Below are 17,955 nucleotides of genomic sequence, written 5' to 3' on the forward strand. Positions count from 1 at the left end.
TAAGCCCAGCACCACAGCTGCCAAGCACCGCTTTAGAATGTGCAGCGCTTGCATACGCGCAGTACCCCCCTTTCGCCAACAGGGGCTGCTCTTTAGACGCGACTCAATCTCCAGTCTGCGCGCACGGCCGCTCTCTCCCCCTCTCTCTATGGTGCTGAAGGAGGAAAGAGCGTTTCCATCTTCGTAGCCCACCGCTGTAGTTTTGCCAGGAGCAAAGATGGCGTCGTTTCGCTTTAAAGCCCGCGAGTGGAAGTGAGGTTGCCCTTTCTGAAGATGGCTGCCGGTGGAGAGGCTCCATTAGGGAAGAGGCGGCTGCCCTCGGCTGTGTGGTTTGGGAGTCCCCCGGTGAGTCCCCCGGGGAGGAGGAGGAGGAGCGGGAGCGGGAGAAGGAGGCTGCAGTGGTCCTGGCCGCGGTGCTTGCTTGTCTCAGCCCTGCGTGGTCAGCAGCCCCATCGTCCGCTCTTCCCTGCAGCTCTGCTAGCGGGACAGGAGCCCTCTGAGAAGCAGCCTGTGGGTCAGGTGTGAGGCAGGGTCAGGGTCAGGCAGCACACCTGGCTGGGCTGGCGCTGTAGGTGATGCTCAAGCCCACCTGTGACAGCTTTGCTTGGCTCCCTCCCTGAAAACAAGGTCCCTCTTAGGGCTGGGTAGAGCAGTGCTTCTCCACCAGTGGCACAGATACCGCCAGTGGTACTTGAGGTGGTGGCTGGTGGTACACGCAGGACCCCCAGACACCTGCCGCCCGGCAGTGAGACCAGGACCCGACACAACAAACTGCAGTGGAGGCTCAGCGTGGTGGGCAGCGCTCCAAAGCATGATTTTTCTGCGCCTCCAGGCCACCCTGAGCCTCAAACTGGTGCTTGCCACATCTGGCCTCCCAACCCAGAAGCAGCTGGTGGTGATGTCATCACCATTTACTTCCAGTGGCACTTTGAATAGGTGGACCATGTGATGTGGTACAGCAGAGGACAAGCATTGAAAAATGCTGCGGTAGAGCATCGATTGTATTTTAACCCTGCCTTTCCCCCCAAACCAATGTAATAATCAGAGAGCATACAATCACAATTAAAACACAAACGTACATTAAAACCCATAATTAAGAATATCATAAACAATAAAACAACAAAAGCAGCAGCAGCAGTCAACTTACACCAAGCCTGTAAAAGTCAGAAGTCATTTAAAAGGCCAAGAAGCCTTGCAGAAGGCTTGTCTGAAAAGACACATCTTCAGGCCTCACTTGAAAGTCTCCAAGGAGGCAGCAGTTTATAAATCAAAAGGAATCTACATAATCCTTTTTCTCTCTAAATAGTCATTTCCCCCTAAATTTTTCTGGATCTGGGAGACTACCTTTTAGCCAATGGGCGACTCCATTTATCTACTACAGTGGTTCCCAAACTTTCTAGCACCAGGACCCACTTTTTAAAATGACACTCTGTCAGAACCCACCTAGCTTTAGGAGCCTCCAAAAAGTTTCACTTTACCAGAGACTCAGACCCAAATCCTATCCAGTTTTTCAGTGCTGGTGCAACAGTGCCACTGGGGCATGCACTGCATCCTGTGTTGGGGAGACAGTCATAGAGGCCTCCTCAAGTATGGGAACATTTGTTCGTTTATCTCATGGCTGCACTAGTGCTGGAAAATTGGTTAGGATTGGGCACACAAGCCTCTGTTTTTATCCTTTTTATTGTGGAGTGTTTGTTGAGCTCCACATTCATCAGATCAGCTGCAGCTCTAAAGGACTGCATTTATGAATGCCAAGGGGTGTGGTTATAATGGTGATTGGGCAGCAGTGCTGCCCCCCAAGTAGCAACTTGTTTAATGATGCACCTAGCCTAATCTGCCTTGCCAGTTTCATGACCCACCAAGAATTGTGTCGCAACCTACAGTTTGGGAACCACTGGTCTACTAGTTTTAATATGGTTGTGATGGGTGAGAAAAAAGAGCTACCTTTGGGATCTCTTTGTATTACCAAACTTATCCTCTATTCTGAAGGAGTGTTGCTGCTGTGTTTTTGCACTGAAAGTTTCTTGTGCTTTATCTGCAGTGTGATAAAGTGTCATGTCCATATGATGCTAACCATCAAATGCCTAAATCTTCCCTGGAGAAACACTTAATGTCATGTAGGCTGAGGAAACTAGAGTATTCCAGAGATGAGGAGGTAATGTTTTTGCTTATTCCCTCTTTGGTTATTCATATTGTGAACAGTGAAATGTTTTCACTTATTCTGCTTTATACTTTTGAAATGTACCTCAAGATTATGTTCTTCTAAAATATGTTATGTTAACATATGGGTGAAAATGTTCAGATTTAAAAATATCAAATTGGATCCACTTTGGTGTTTCTTAATGTGGTTTAAGACTAACATTAAATCTTTATAATGGCCTATGATCTTTTAAAACGGAATTGTGACCATCCATCAGACATATTGAATTAACAGCTATTTTGCTACATCAGAAAGGACTATGGGGGAAGAATACCCAAGCTTCTGAGGTTAGGCATTAAGGTCAGCATTATATGTGCTGGATTTATCTGTCTTCTAGACTGACTTACTAGACTCAAATATCTATACAGGCACTATGATCCAGGAGATGCCATCCTGTTTCTTGCCAGGATCATTTGCTAAGCCCATCTGAGAGATGTTGTATTCCTTATTTTATGCCCTCAAGCTACCTGAGCACTGCACTGTTTTTGGTTTCTGAATATTTATGACTCTACCAACCAAACAACATGGATTTACTTTCCATCTCATTAAGGGAGACTATTTTTTCTCAATAACTAACAGGTTTCACTTTTCAGATTTTCTTGACGTGTGTAGCCTGATCATATTTAAGGCTGAACTGTGACTATCCCCTCACAGAGAAATACCAACTGCCCTGTGAGGCAGAGAAGAAGAAGATAAAGAGGCAGACTGCTATTCCCCCCTCCTGTAACTTTTATATTCTACTGAATGTATAGGAAACAAATACTGTAAGCTTCCTTGAACACTTGAAAATAGGAAGGGGGAAAGTGGGGTATAGATATTTTAAATAGGTATTCATATTTATTTTGAAAGCAAGTCATGTGATTGATAGCCCAATCCTCAGCTGCCTGGTGCACAGGGCTGCTGCGGTGCCAAAATGGCTGCTATGGAATCCCGAGTGCACCGGGCAGCCACCAGTGACTCCTTGGGGGGGACATCTGTCCCCTTCCCCTGGGTAAGGAAAATTATCCCCACAGTGGGGCTACTCAACTCTGCACCAGCTATTTAGCCAGCTCAGACTAAGGGACCCCTGTGTTGGACCAGGAGGCCCAATGCAGGGTTTCGGATCGGTCCTGCTACACTCCCTCCCCGCCACACCTTCTCCCCACCCTCCTCTCACCCCAGAATGCCTTCCCCCACCTCCCCCCACACTCCCACTTACCTCTCCGTCATCAGGCACTTGCCTGGAGCTCCGAGCATCAGTTGCCTGTCCTCTGCCTGTTGCTTGCAGAGCAACTGAGCCCACACTGAGCCCACACTGGCCAGGCAGTATGTGTCATAGGCATACCTTATGGAACATTTGCAACACTGTGTGCCAGCGCTGAGCCAGTGTGCCATATTCAGGATCGGCCCTGTGTGGGCTTACTTACAAATAACTGTGCCTAAGATTTGGATTATGCTTCTTGGTTTACAAAGGTTCAGTTTAGTTGTTACCCAGTTTTGACAAACCAGTAACATGCATGCTTGATGATCAGGAAATATATACATTTAAAAACTGGAAGATTACTTAAATCAAAGTTTAAATTGGTCTTATTTTCTCATGGTTTTAAGTCATGATTTAAATAGATCTGTCCTGCTTCTAAATGATCACCCTGGTTCATATAATCACAGAGTTGTAGAAACTGGATTAGCCATATGGTATTATGTTCTCAGAAGTCTTTTATAGCTGACTGAGAATCTGCAGGGCAGCTTGTGTATTTGAGGTAGAGAGAGCATATTCATTTGATTCTATGGCTTGATTTGATGTATTTTTTCTTATAGACTGAAATGTATGATTCTACTTTTTTCTATGAGCAAGCAAAGATACCTACTGTTCTTATGGGTGAGTATGAATGTGGTGATGGGAAAATATAGTAATATATTGTATGCTGAGGAATCACATATTCTTACTATCTTGATTGTTAATGCAAAAGAGAGAGAACAAAAGAGAAAATGTAGTACTTTCATCATAAAGATATTTTGGAACAAAGCTTTGATCATATAGATTTCTACCTTAATTCTGCAAAACTTTTCAGGAGCAGATGTTGGCTTTGTTCCAACTGCCTGCCTTAATGGCAGTTAGGAGGTAGTTTCCATTTGTGAACGGAACATGGTGTGTGCTCTTAAGTTCTAATTTCATTTTCAATATCCAGATCTTCAATTTGTCACTCTGAAATTGTGGAAATTAATGGATGTAAATTCTGAAAATAAGGACTGGTAGTCCTGCAAGAGAAACACAATTCACAACTTGTCCCAGAAGTGCCCAAGCTTGTCTTAATTGTCTTCCCACCTAAAATGCCCCCCAAAGTGCGCAAAGGGGCAATTTCTTCACTCATTCATGTGTTCATAGTGCTGGAGGAAGGTTAGTTTCAGCAGCTCCTGCTCCTCAACTTTGAACAGCTGGGATTGCTCAGATGCACAATGAGCTTTTTACAAAAGAGACAGTTTTCTCTATATCCATGAATTCGGAAACCTGAAGTAAAATATGTTGGCACGTATGTCACCCAGGCACGTATTCATAATGAACAAAAGGCTTTCCACTCAATACACATGTACCAAGCAGAGTATCAAATTCCAACAGATATCTTGCAAACAAACCAACCCTTACACAGCCACATTCAATTCCAGAAGACATCTGCCATTATTATGTACCTCTTTTGGATACTATTTGCCGTGCAATCCACATACAGACTTATTCATAGAGCATCATTAAGGCAACCATTAAGTCAGTGTTCTGGAAGCTATTTTAATTCTGCTGCAAATAAAGGAACATGCGTGCCTTCACACTAGTGCCTTTGTAAAATCTGCACCTTATTGCTACGACCAGGAATTTTGGTTGTAGAGTGCAATTATCCATCAATGGCCACAATCCTAACCAACTCTCCAGTGCTGAAATAAGGGCAATGCAACTCAGAGGTAAGGGAACAAACATTGCCTTACCTTGAGGAAGCCTCCTTTATTGCCCTCCAACTGCAGGATGCAGCACATGCCGCACTGGCACAGCTGTGCCAGTGCTGGAAATTGGTTAGGATTGCACCCAATGTCTTTCTTTAAAGATGGGCTTGCAGGCTTCTCTGGAGCAATCAAGTTGTCTATAAGATTACAGATGTTTCCTTCCATGATATGCAACAATGCTGCCACATATTTTTCTAGTGGAAATCTCACTGACTTCAAGATACTGCTCCACCTTACTACATAAATAGTCTAATCTTCCACAGCATTGCCTAAGGCTTCTTTTTGTCCACTATAGCCTGCCATCTCACACAGCTTCCAGGGACCTACTGTTCTGTACCACTCAAACATTTCCTGAATCCCCTCAGCAACTCAAGGACACACACAAGGCTGCATTCATAACTTGGTTATACTATTGAGTAACAAATATAGTAAGTGAAACTAATATACAACAGAATCAAGTGTATTTGACATGACCCATTACTAAGTGAAACCTAACAAATATTCACTTGCAGCACAATCCTATACATGTCTAGTCAGAAGTAAATCTCATTGTGTTCAATCTGGCCTACTCTCATGAAAGTGTTATAGATTGCATCTTCAGGAACATTCAAAGTCTGTGCTGATTCAATCCAAGGAGTCTGTTATTTTTGAAGAATCCGTATTGGCAACCTTCAGTCTCGAAAGACTATGGTAACGCGCTCTGAAAGGTGGTTCTGGCACAGCGTCTAGTGTGGCTGAAAAGGCCAATCCGGGAGTGACAATCCCTTCCACACCGGGAGCAAGTGCAGACTGTCCCTGGTCTGTCTCCCTGGCTATGGGCCTTCCTTCTTTGCCTCTTAGCCTCAGACTGTTGGCAAAGTGTCTCTTCAAACTGGGAAAGGCCATGCTGCACAGCCTGCCTCCAAGCGGGCCGCTCAGAGGCCAGGGTTTCCCACTTGTTGAGGTCCATCGCTAAGGCCTTCAGATCCCTCTTGCAGATGTCCTTGTATCGCAGCTGTGGTCTACCTGTAGGGCGCTTTCCTTGCACGAGTTCTCCATAGAGGAGATCCTTTGGGATCTGGCCATCATCCATTCTCACGACATGACCAAGCCAACGCAGGCGTCTCTGTTTCAGTAGTGAATACATGCTAGGGATTCCAGCACGTTCCAGGACTGTGTTGTTTGGAACTTTGTCCTGCCAGGTGATGTCGAGGATGCGTCGGAGGCAGCGCATGTGGAAAGCGCTCAGTTTCCTCTCCTGTTGTGAGCGAAGAGTCCACGACTCGCTGCAGTACAGAAGTGTACTCAGGACGCAAGCTCTGTAGACCTGGATCTTGGTTTGTTCCGTCAGCTTCTTGTTGGACCAGACTCTCTTTGTGAGTCTGGAAAACGTGGTAGCTGCTTTACCGATGCGCTTGTTTAGCTCGGTATCGAGAGAAAGAGTGTCGGAGATCGTTGAGCCAAGGTACACAAAGTCATGGACAACCTCCAGTTCAAGTGCAGAGATTGTAATGCAGGGAGGTGAGTCCACATCCTGAACCATGACCTGTGTTTTCTTCAGGCTGATTGTCAGTCCAAAATCTTGGCAGGCCTTGCTAAAATGATCCATGAGCTGCTGGAGATCTTTGGCAGAGTGGGTAGTGACAGCTGCATCGTCGGCAAAGAGGAAGTCACGCAGACATTTCAGCTGGACTTTGGACTTTGCTCTCAGTCTGGAGAGGTTGAAGAGCTTTCCGTCTGATCTGGTCCGGAGATAGATGCCTTCTGTTGCAGTTCCAAAGGCCTGCTTCAGCAGGACAGCGAAGAAAATCCCAAACAGGTTGGTGCAAGAACACAGCCCTGCTTCACTCCGCTTCGGATGTCAAAAGGGTCTGATGTGGAGCCATCGAAGACAACAGTGCCTTTCATGTCCTTGTGGAAAGATCTGATGATGCTGAGGAGCCTGGGTGGACATCCAATCTTGGGGAGAATCTTGAAGAGGCCGTCTCTGCTGACAGGTCGAAAGCCTTTGTGAGATCTATGAAGGCTATAAAGAGTGGCTGTCGTTGTTCCCTGCATTTCTCCTGCAGTTGTCTAACGGAGAATACCATATCAGTGGTGGACCTGTTGGCTCGGAATCCACACTGCGATTCTGGATAGACGCTCTCTGCAAGTACCTGGAGCCTCTTTAGTACAACTCGGGCAAACAGCTTTCCTACAACGCTAAGGAGAGAGATGCCGCGGTAGTTGTTGCAGTCACCCTTGTCACCTTTGTTCTTGTACAGCATGATGATGTTTGCATCCCTCATGTCTTGAGGTACTCCACCTTCTCTCCAGCAGAGACAGAGGATTTCATGCAGCTCAGTGACGATGATCTCTTTGCAGCATTTTAGGACTTCAGCAGGGATGCTGTCTTTTCCAGGTGCCTTGCCAAAGGCAAGGGAGTCCAGGGCCACGTGAAGTTCTTCTAGGGTTGGTTCACTGTCAAGCTCTTCCAGCACATGCAGGCACTCAATGTTGTTCAGTGTTTCTTCGGTGACTACATTTTCTCTGGAATATAGCTCAGAGTAGTGCTGCACCCAGCGTTCCATCTGCTGCGCCCGATCCTGGATGACCTCGCCTGTGGCAGACTTCAGAGGGGCAATTTTCCTCTGTGTTGGACCTAGGGCCTGCTTGATACCATCATACATCCCCTTGATGTTTTGAAGAATAATTATGCAAAATCCTCCTCCAATATTATGGGGGCTGGGATGGTGCTATCTAAGGGATTTATAAGCCATCCCTTCTTGGGCCTCAAAATTGGAAAGAGATTATATGTCACCCTTTTCCTTCTCCTGGCCAGGTGCATTCTGCAGCTTATTCCTCACTAGGGGATCTGAGCTGTAAGCCCCTCTGACTTTTTTCCTCCTTGGTTGCATCACTCCTACCTTTAAGGCCTACATGTGGTGTGGCAGGTGAGGCAGAACCACCCCATTGTAGTCTGTGGTGTAAGGAAAGCCTCCTCAGGAGTAAGCAGGCAGGGTAGGTGCAGTGTTTTTCCATGGACTACAGTGGGGTGGTTCTGCCTCACCTGCCACACCCGCACTGCATGTCCCTAAAACACTTCCAGCTTCTCATGGGATTCCTCCCTCAGTGAGCAAGGAAGATGACATCACCATGGTAATGTGCACAGCTCTCAGGCCTAGTGCTCCAGCCTGCTGTGGGACCTGAGAATGCCTGATTGGGCTGGGTCTGCATCTCTCTCATCATTCCTTGTTGAGATAATCCAGGAGTAGTAGTAGTAATAATAATAATAATACTGGTATTTATATACCACCTTTCTGGTCATTGGATTACTCCTTTGACTTTATTCAAGGCGGTTCGCATAGGCAGGCTATCTCTAAACCCCCGAGGGGTTTTTTACAATAACAGAGAGGTTCTATCTTTCAAGAACCACACATTGCAGATGGACCTTTCACAGTCTGGTATCACTTCTTGTCCCCAGTTGCCTCCCATGCTGGCTGACAAGCAGCTCCTTCATCTCTCACTTGAAGGGCAGCCAAGATCTTCACTCACACCAAAGAGCAGGTGGAATAACTCAGCTCAGCTTGTCAGCTGCTTCAAAGTCTCACCATTCACAGAGCTGCCAGTGGCCTCAAACTGGTGATATTCAGATGTTATCTTTGGGCTAACGGAGGCTCTACCCTCTAGACCAGACCTCCTGCCCATAGCAGGAGTAGCTGAAATGATGACTGTGTGGGACATGGGCATATACTACGAGACTGTCCATAAGGAATGTAGGCCACATGAATTCTGAGAACCTGTTATTCTCTTTTAGTATTACTCAGCATGTAAGAATTTGGATCTTCATAATGTGGATTGCTGTTAACCATGACAGATAACTCTTCTTCTGTAACAAAAGTGTTTGCATAAGTTGGCCATTGAAAGTTCAATAATCTGTTTTCAATAATTAACATCAAAGGTTAATACTGTTGTGTTCTTTTGTTTTACTGTAGACAAGAACTTACAGTTTCACATTATTAAACAAGCTGCTGCAAGAGAAAGTGGAAGTTATTGTCCAGGTGAGCAGAGCTCAGAGGCTTGACCAGCTTGTCCAGAGAACAAAGCAACCTGTGACAGTCAACGTTCTCCAAACATGGCATCTGTGCTGTGTTGAAGACAATTGTGGAGCCCTATCCATGGTGCCCATCTAGTGTTTTTTGTGCTGGAAAATGTTTTGATACAGATTTCTTTTTGTTGAAATTCAAGTATTTTTTAGGAAGCTTGAGAGGAAACAAAGGGGAGGGCCCTTGAGAGGAGCCCTGTTTCCTCTCAAGTTTCCTAAAAATACTTGAATCTTTGAGGTTTCCATTTAATTTTTCTGTTTTACTTCCAAAGCAGCCTACCCCATGGCAGAAGAGCCAGACTCTGAACCATTATTTTTGCTAAGTGTTCATGCAGCATGTTTAAAAGTGCTTTTGTGATCATTTTCATCACAAACATGTGAGGCAAGTAGTCTCTGTTTTATAGATGAACTGGGATGGCTCAAAGCCAACCAGTGGAATCATGATTGAGGTGGGAATCAAACCCAGCTGCTAGCGTTCTCACTGTATGCTGCTGTCACCAAGTATAAGCCTTGTTATTTTATTGGTTAGGGAAAAAAGAAGGCTGGAACAAGGATATCACCAGCCAGTGTTTGGTTTCAGTTATGGGAATCCAATGTAAAATCCCTGCGCCATGACTGGGTAATAATTGGGTGTTTATGAGAATTATCTCTCTAACTTTCATACCAGAGTGGTTCTAAAGCTCAAATATCATCATTCTGAGCTTCTTTGAAGAAAAGGCAGGGCTCAAGCATAATAAAAAATCAGTAGCTTTTTCCCAGTGAGACAGTAGTGTAACATTGCAAGACTTCCTTGGGTTTTTTTAAGCAAAACTAGAGAACGGTAAATTGTAATCCCACAGCACTTACACCTTAACTGACTTTTCATGCTTGCTTTCCATGATGTCCTGTTAGGCACACATTGTGGGTCCTCCATGCTCTCTATCCTTGGCAAACAAACTTTCACTTGGGTGGTAGTGGTCAAAGCAGAATGAGCAATAAACCCAGTACTGTGAGTGACTGGCAGATGAATCAGTAAAATATACTGAGGTGCTTCAGTCAGGCACTACTTGCCACATAGAAACTGTGATCCTCTAGTCTAGAATATTTGTGAGATCTGAAGGCCAGTTAGTACAGTCTCTGCTACAAACTACCAAACCAATCCCTCAGATTAACCTATGCAGTTCAGACCATAGTGTGCAAGAAGCAGTGGGTAGAACTTGATGAAATAAGGGGAGTGTAGGGTTCCCAGCCTCCTGATTCTCACAAGATGCTTAATAAATGGGGTGCTGCCTTAACTTTTTTCTTGCCCATCAATTCTACCTCAAGTCCCTCACCTACTCCTTGCTCAGTCAACTGTAAGTTGTGCTGCTGTTTTTTCCCAGCTGTTCTCCAAAAGGAGATGTGACCTGTGCATGTGACTTTTTGCACATACAGGAAAATTGGTGAGCGTGAGAGGACTTAGGACCCAATCCTAAAGTCACCCAGCCCCAGCACTGAGCCCTAGCACCAGCTATAGCAGTAGCTGCTTTGGCACTGCTGTTCAGTGAGCGCCAGGAAATTTAGGGCTGTTAATTGTCCTTTTCGCTGATGGGATGAAGGCATCTGTAGCTAGAGCTTCCTTCTTCACAAAGGGCTGCAGTTGGTGTACCAGTGCATCTGGGCAAAAGCACCTCTGCACAGCCAGGGGCAAGTCTGGATCCGAAGCACTCCCCACTGCAAACCCAATTCTCCAAAGGAAGTGCAGCCCCATCCAGAATGTGTTGTAAGCCCATCCCAGAGGGTAATTAGTCAAATCCTGGACAAAACCCATCATTTGTTGAAGATATCTGAAGCAACCCAAGCATTGGTCTGCATTGAGTGACTGATACAAAGTTTGACTTGTACAAAATTTTGTTTGCCCTGTGGGAAAACCATTGCACCACATCTCCTTTCCTTGAGATCTAGATTTCTAGAAAGATTTAAGTTTTCAGTACTACATTAGTAGGTTGAACAATGTAAATTACTTGTGATCTTTGTGCCCTTCTGGCTTGGAGCACTTGTTTGTTTGCAATAATAGACTTGTTTTTTATACTCTAGGTGCTTTTTCTTCTCTGCCTGTTGAAGTTCCACAAAACCACAAGCGTTACATCTGTGATCTGACCCAAGCAGACCGTCTTGCTATCTATGACTATGTCCTTGCAGAAACAAAGAACCAGAGGTCAAGATCCCAGCTGACAGAAAATGACAGCGATCTCTTTGTTGATTTGGCAGCAAAAGTTAACCAAGGTCTGTGGGGAAAATGTTACTGTTGTACTCTTGAAATATGCTGTAAATGAAAATGGTAAAACATGAAGAGTGGGATTTAATGTTCCCTTGCTGGATGTTCTTATTCTTTACTCTTGGGTTGTTTGGGTTTCTTCTCTTCTGCATTTCCCGTGCAAGTTTGCACTCTTGGCTTATGCCATTAGTCATTTCATTTTCTTTGTAAACCGCTTTGTGAATTTTTTGTTGAAAAGCGATATATAAATATTGTTAATAATAATAATATAATCATCAAAAAGGCTGCAGTCCACATTTGCACACGTTTCAAGACCTGTTAAAACTGAAACTTGAACAGGTGCTTTTCTGGGCTAGATTGTGGCCAACAGTAGTTACAATGAAGCTGCAAGTAGAAGGTGTTGTGACCTAGGGTTGGCTTTGGTGAAGGACAGAGATGGCAGATGCTGCAGCCACAATGTTGTGATGTGTGTGTTCCTGGGAAATGGAGCAGGGAATGTTCCACTATCTGCAAAACTGTTCTACTTCTGCAGTTGAAACTGCAACCATGCACTGATCTTGAGTAATGATTAACACATGAAGTAAAGCTAATGTGTTTAACAAAGTAATTTGTTTTGTTTTGCTTCACTAATATCCATTAGATGATGGTCAGAAAGGTCCGAAATCCCATCTTGAAATTCTTGCGGAGATGCGGGACTATAAAAGGCGGCGACAGTCCTACAGAGCTAAGAATGTTCACATAACGAAGAAATCCTATACAGAAGTGAGTATTGGTTAGTCTGGAAGATTCTGCGAATTCTTGCATGGCTCAAAGCACTTTTTTGCTAGTGTAACATGTTAGTCCGTTCAGATTAGTCAGAATACTTGAACTTCCTCCATGGATTTTAAATTTTAATATAATCTAGTTGGAAAAATGTTTGTCACTTTTTGTCACTTGCCTGCTCATCTGGAGCAAGCATCAGTTGTCTTCAAAACAAACAACTGAGAGTGCAATCGAAACTGCATGGTCTGCTGGCACAGTGGTCCCTATGCCAGCGGAGTGGGTTGCAAATGTGCCATAATGCATGTTTGCGCACCTGGTACATAAGCAGCACCAGCAGGGAGGCTTGTGCCTCCCCACCAACACTGCATCTAGGCATTCTGCTGAATGGCACAGGTAAGATCATGCCAGGTGGTGGGAGGGTGGTTTGAAAGTGGGGGAGCATTTCATGGAGGGCAGAACAGGGGTGAATCAGGCCGAGGATGTGGGGTGGGATCGGTGGAGGCCATATCTTCCCTCCCGGGCATGGTAGCCGTATCGGGCTGCTCAGACTTCTGCCATCTAAATAGCTGGCAGAGATGTGAGGGCAGGCTGGGGCGTTACTTGGGATAAGATAAAAAAATATCCTGTTACCCTGAGGAGACCTCCAGCCTGTTCCTAAGCTGCACTGAAAATTTATGTTTTCAACTACTGATCCATGTCTGATAATACATTAATTGATGACCAGAAACTAGCAGTTGCTGGGGATTTTGCAGCCAACTAGCTGTCTTCCTTCCTGCCTTGCCAGCCATGCATGGCATTTGAATACAGACTTACCTTTTCCCATCATTATTCAATTCTTTTTCAAGTCCCCCAAAATATCCTGGCAAGTACCCCAGAGGTACACATACCCCAAATTGAGAGCCACTGGTCTAGTAGCCTTGCCTGTCCTTTTATAGCTTTCTTATATTGTTTAACTGTAATATCTGCAATTTCTGCCCAGGTGATCCGGGATGTTATTGGGGTGCACATGGAAGAACTTGCCACTCATTGGCAGGAGGACAGTAGGACTGGAGAGGCATATGAAGATGAGAAATCCTCTTTTTCTGCAACGTCTTCAGGAAGGTATACATTAACAACCCCAAATGCTCCCCCTCCTGCTAGTATACCAGCACCTTGCAAATCAGTGTTGGAACAGGCTCTCTTTCTGCTTTTCAAATGGCCTGTGAAAACTTTTTCCCATTCAGATAGGTATTTGACTTGTGACCTTGTTTTTTTGCTGCTTGGTTAGCTTAAATATCTTTGCACGCAATTTTGTATGCATTTATCTGCAGAATAAAAATAAATTTAAGGAACTGCTTGCTTTGTAAACTTGACAAGACGGCTCTTGTACTGTACATACTGTTGGACAAAAACAAAACTAGGCTGTGTGTGGGAAGGAAGAAGTTTATTCAGTTTCTTTGGGTGGATAAAAAAGTAGAACAGAAAACAATTGGTTTGGTTTCTTAACATACAAAGAATCTGGAACAGAAGTGGATATTCAACAAAACGCTGAATGGTATGCAACTCAAATCAGGGATAAATTGCTTCAGGCTGTGATGGTTAAATCCCAGCAGTGTGTGGCCTTGCTCACCTGCTTGTGTCTTATATGAAATATGTGTTCTGTAATTTTAAAAAGCAATTGTTCCTAGATTAAAGGCAGTTACTCTGTTTCTTTAGAAAGGAAGAACAAAGATCTGCATCAGCTGACTCAAGGCATTCTTTTGGAAGTTCAAAGGATGCTGATCATACTAGACACAGGAGGAATTCCAGCAGAAGTCCAGGCAAACAAAAAAGAAGTCGGGGAAGAGACAGGGATTGCCGAAGGAAAAAAGAGAGGTTATTTGGTCTTTTCTTGACTCTTAATGAAGCACTATGGTTGTTATGCCCACTGGATGCAATCCTGAGGTGTCCATGGGCTGACGCAAGTCCCTTGTGCCGCCCCAGGAGGGTCGCAAACATGCTGTAAGGCACGTTTGCGCTTCCTCAGGAGGAAGCGGGGCCAGTACTCAGAGGAGCGCTGGTCTGCATAGGCTGACACAAGCCTTCATGCCAACTTCCTCCGCAAGGCTTGTGTCAACTTATTTCCCTTTGCCTCTGGTTGCGCCACCTTGGGCCCCTATCCTGTGCTGGATACAGTGCAAGCCTCTTGGCTTGCCTGTTCCAGCTCAGGGTAGGATTGCGCCCACTGTGGAATAGGCACAGTTGCAACTTTATAAAGTTTTCAGTGAAAATAGCAAGGGAGCAATGGGGCTAGAAATAATGCGACATGCTGCTTAGTCTGTACTCCATAGTTGGTTCGGTTCTGTTCCAAAAAACAGAACATGCATTTTTCATTTAGTTACTCGAGTATTACTTCTACACTTACTGATCTGATCCTGGAGTCAAATGAGGCCTGAAGTCATACTGTTGAGAAAATCAATGTTTTTAGCCGCAGGTTAATAGAATCTCAAATTCCTGTTTTATCATGTAAGGGTGCATATAGGGATAGAATTTGGAATGACTCCTCAGTTAATTCCTGTGAGATGTTGCCGCCTAATAACTTTGTTTGTGCATTTTTTAAAATCTAAACACTTTCTGGAGGTATGAAACTTTTAAAAAATGCAACCTCCTTCCCCAGGCTCTCTCTCCTGCTTTGCAGACCTGACTGACTGTGCTCAGCAGAGGCATTCAGAGTGCTTCCTCTTAGTGTAGGCAAAGCTTGCTTACAATTTTTGCCAGGAGGCAATTTATTGCAGATTAGCATTTGGAGAACTAGAAGTTATTCACTAGCTTTCAGAATCCCCCCACCCCTTTTGTGAGCTATCCATGTAATTTCCTGTGCTTGGGTATATACTAGGCCTTATAAAGAATAAAACATTCATAAATTATATGCACAAAACAGTTGTGCAAATGTCAAGGCAAGGTTTAGAATTAGTTTTACCAGCTTTTAATAGCCAGTCTCTTATTTTAAAATCTCTATTCGGAAAGGAGAAGGATAGGGAATATGGAATGAAGAGCTTGCTCTTACAGAATAACAACATTGCTAATGAAGTCCAAACTAAATGTTTTACAGGAGATCTGGAATGGAATCTCCTGATGACTTTTTTAAATACAAAAACAAAACCCAACCATGCACTCCAGTTTCTGTGGAAAGAATACTATATCTTCCCTCCACCAGTTTGTGTGGTATATGGAGGAATATGGGAAAATGTGGGGAAGGTTTTGAATCCCCTTCTGTGTCCCAAGCAAATTAGTCACATGGCTGCAATCCAGTTAAATGTATGGACTGCTCCTAAGATTAGAAGATGAGGCAAGGGCTTTCCTGAAAGATATTGGAATCTAACCCAACCTGGCAATTGAAGAGAAGGAAATGCAATGGTAGCATTGTTATGTAAACCACTTTGCACTCTTTGTTAAAACAGTACAGGCCTTCCCTGCCCATTTGACAGGTTAGGGACCAGAGCAGTGGTGAAAAGTGGAACCCAGTCTTTTTTTTAGTTTACAATCCTTGCTTCCAATGCTTTTTCTAGCTAGCAAATTGCAAATGCTTTTATTTTGCAAATGCTTTTTATTTTATCTTCTGCTGTCACATGAAGATTTCTGCAAATGGACTCTCATTAACACCTTTGGGAATGGAAATAGACCCAGAGCTAAAGATGGTGCTTTGTCTGTCTGTCTCTCTCTCTCACACCCCAAAACAGTTTGAATCACCTTATCATATGCAAATCAACACAGGGAGGGTGATTTTAGCCTTTAGAACAGCAGAGAGGTTCAAAGAGCAGAGCATGCATTGAATGAATGACTTCATATGACTTCATATAACTAAAGTATAACTGAAAGGTGTTGAAATAGCGGATAGTTGAAAAACAAACCATCAGAAAGTGGGGAATACCTGTATATTTTAAGGTGGTTATTGTGAGTAAATGCTGCTATGCATGCTCAGACCTCATCTTAGCAATGAGGATTAAAGGGTTAAGCCAAAAGCATAGTAGCAAAAATGGCTTTTGAAAGACTGTCTTGTTTTTCCTTCAGATCTCAATATCTTTAATAATGGTGTTTCTGACTTATTTCAGAGATGAAGACAGGCATCATAGTCACAAAAGGAGAAAATAAGAATACAATTATATGGACAGTGTTGGGAACAGGAGCCGAGGTGTATTTGCATTCTCCCAACAGCATCAACAACCAAGGTAGACTGCAGCAATGGTTTCATCATTTAATGTCCTACAATATCTACCCCAAAGAAGTTTGATGCTGTGTGGAGCAGTAGGAGTGAGGTTCTCAAGTTGGGCAGGCATTCCAACCTCCTTGCTACTGTTTGCAGTTCTTTTTATCAGTGCCCCACACATAAAATGTAGTAGTTAAAGACCCGAGGAGACAGCTCTCTACATTATGCACCAATCTATGCAAGTTGGATGGTCTGAGATCAACCCTGAGTCTGCATTTCTGCATGAGCTACCACCAGCCAGAGCATCAAACTAGCTAATCTTGCTTCAAAGTGACTTTGGTGTTCACATTTGCCTGCTGCTGCAGCTGCTTGTTTCAACATGGTAGAAAAGTAATGTAAAAGAATAGGGATTATTAAAGTGGAAAATCTGCCTACAGTAAAACATCCTCTTCTGTGTTGCTGTCATCCCTGTCCCCCATACACTTAAGTCTCCTTAGGATTACTGCCACTTAATCTGTATCTCCAGCTGCTGGTTGTAGTCCAGCAAGTGGACTGCCTTAGGGGTGTGGGGATGATGAGAGCAGTATGCAAAAATTGAAAGCAAAGTGCAAGGGGTGGTGATGACTGATAAAAAGCAGGTAAATGAAATATCTTTTTTCCAGCCGACTACTTGCTGTATATATATCAAATGTATCAAAGATGGTAACCAAATACATCAAATGGATAAAGTTGGCAGGTACTCATAATGAGCAAGGCTGTAATTATTATTTTGTACTGACTGGCTTTGCATAATGTGCACAAATTATTCAACTTCTGACACCATTTTGTTTGATGTACCTCTATACTGTGCAGTTTTGTTGTTTGAAACAAATAAGAACCCATTATTAGAACCTATTGTGAGCAAAATGTGTTCAAATCTGTTGAGGGAGAAGTAGAAACAGTAAAGCAGTTTCAATAATGAAACCTTCTACTTTACTCAAGACTTAGTAGCCTAGAGCAGTGGTTCTCACATGTTTTAGGCCGGGACCCACTTCTGAGAATGACAACCTGGCCGGGACCCACTGGAAGTGATGTCATGACCGGAAGTGAAATCATCAAACAGGAAGTGCCATCATTGTTGTGCCAGAGCCTGAAATGAGGTCCTCAAGCAGGAAGTGACACCACTGTTCTCACCTAGGAACTCAAATTGCAAATGATAAAATAAAATATTGCAGCTCAGAAGCTATGTCCAATTCTCCCCCCCCCCCCCACTACTAGTGGCTTCTCAGAGCACAGTAAGCCACAAATTGAAGGTCAGGCTCAGAAAACTGTCTTGCTTAGTACAACTAAAAAAGCCAAACAAACAGCAGGCTGCAAAGAGAGCCCAAGGAAGGACTGTTGCCTGCCTTGCATTTCAGAGACCATTCTTTGCAACAGATGCATCTTTCCACTTATATCTCTTAACAATGTCATCAAGCAGTCTCTTAGGGTTGAATTGCATACTATGCACATGTTGTATTAACAGGACAATCCTAGGCATGTCTACTCAAAAGTAAGCTCCATTGTGCTAAGTTGGGCTT

General features: G+C 44.0%; 1 protein-coding gene across 1 annotated transcript; it reads left to right on the plus strand.

The window, feature by feature from the left end:
- Positions 1 to 273: 273 nt before the first annotated feature.
- SNRNP48 (small nuclear ribonucleoprotein U11/U12 subunit 48) lies at positions 274 to 16,838 on the plus strand. The gene is made up of 9 exons (XM_066624471.1): positions 274 to 345; positions 2,042 to 2,155; positions 3,998 to 4,058; positions 9,124 to 9,189; positions 11,289 to 11,477; positions 12,110 to 12,231; positions 13,211 to 13,332; positions 13,927 to 14,085; positions 16,302 to 16,838. The coding sequence occupies exons 1-9, from the start codon at positions 274 to 276 to the stop codon at positions 16,339 to 16,341; spliced, it is 945 nt and encodes a 314-aa protein (XP_066480568.1). The 3' UTR covers positions 16,342 to 16,838.
- The last annotated feature ends 1,117 nt before the right edge of the window (positions 16,839 to 17,955 follow it).

This window comes from Tiliqua scincoides, chromosome 4 (genome assembly GCF_035046505.1).
Source record: "Tiliqua scincoides isolate rTilSci1 chromosome 4, rTilSci1.hap2, whole genome shotgun sequence".
Taxonomy (NCBI): Eukaryota; Metazoa; Chordata; class Lepidosauria; order Squamata; family Scincidae; genus Tiliqua; species Tiliqua scincoides.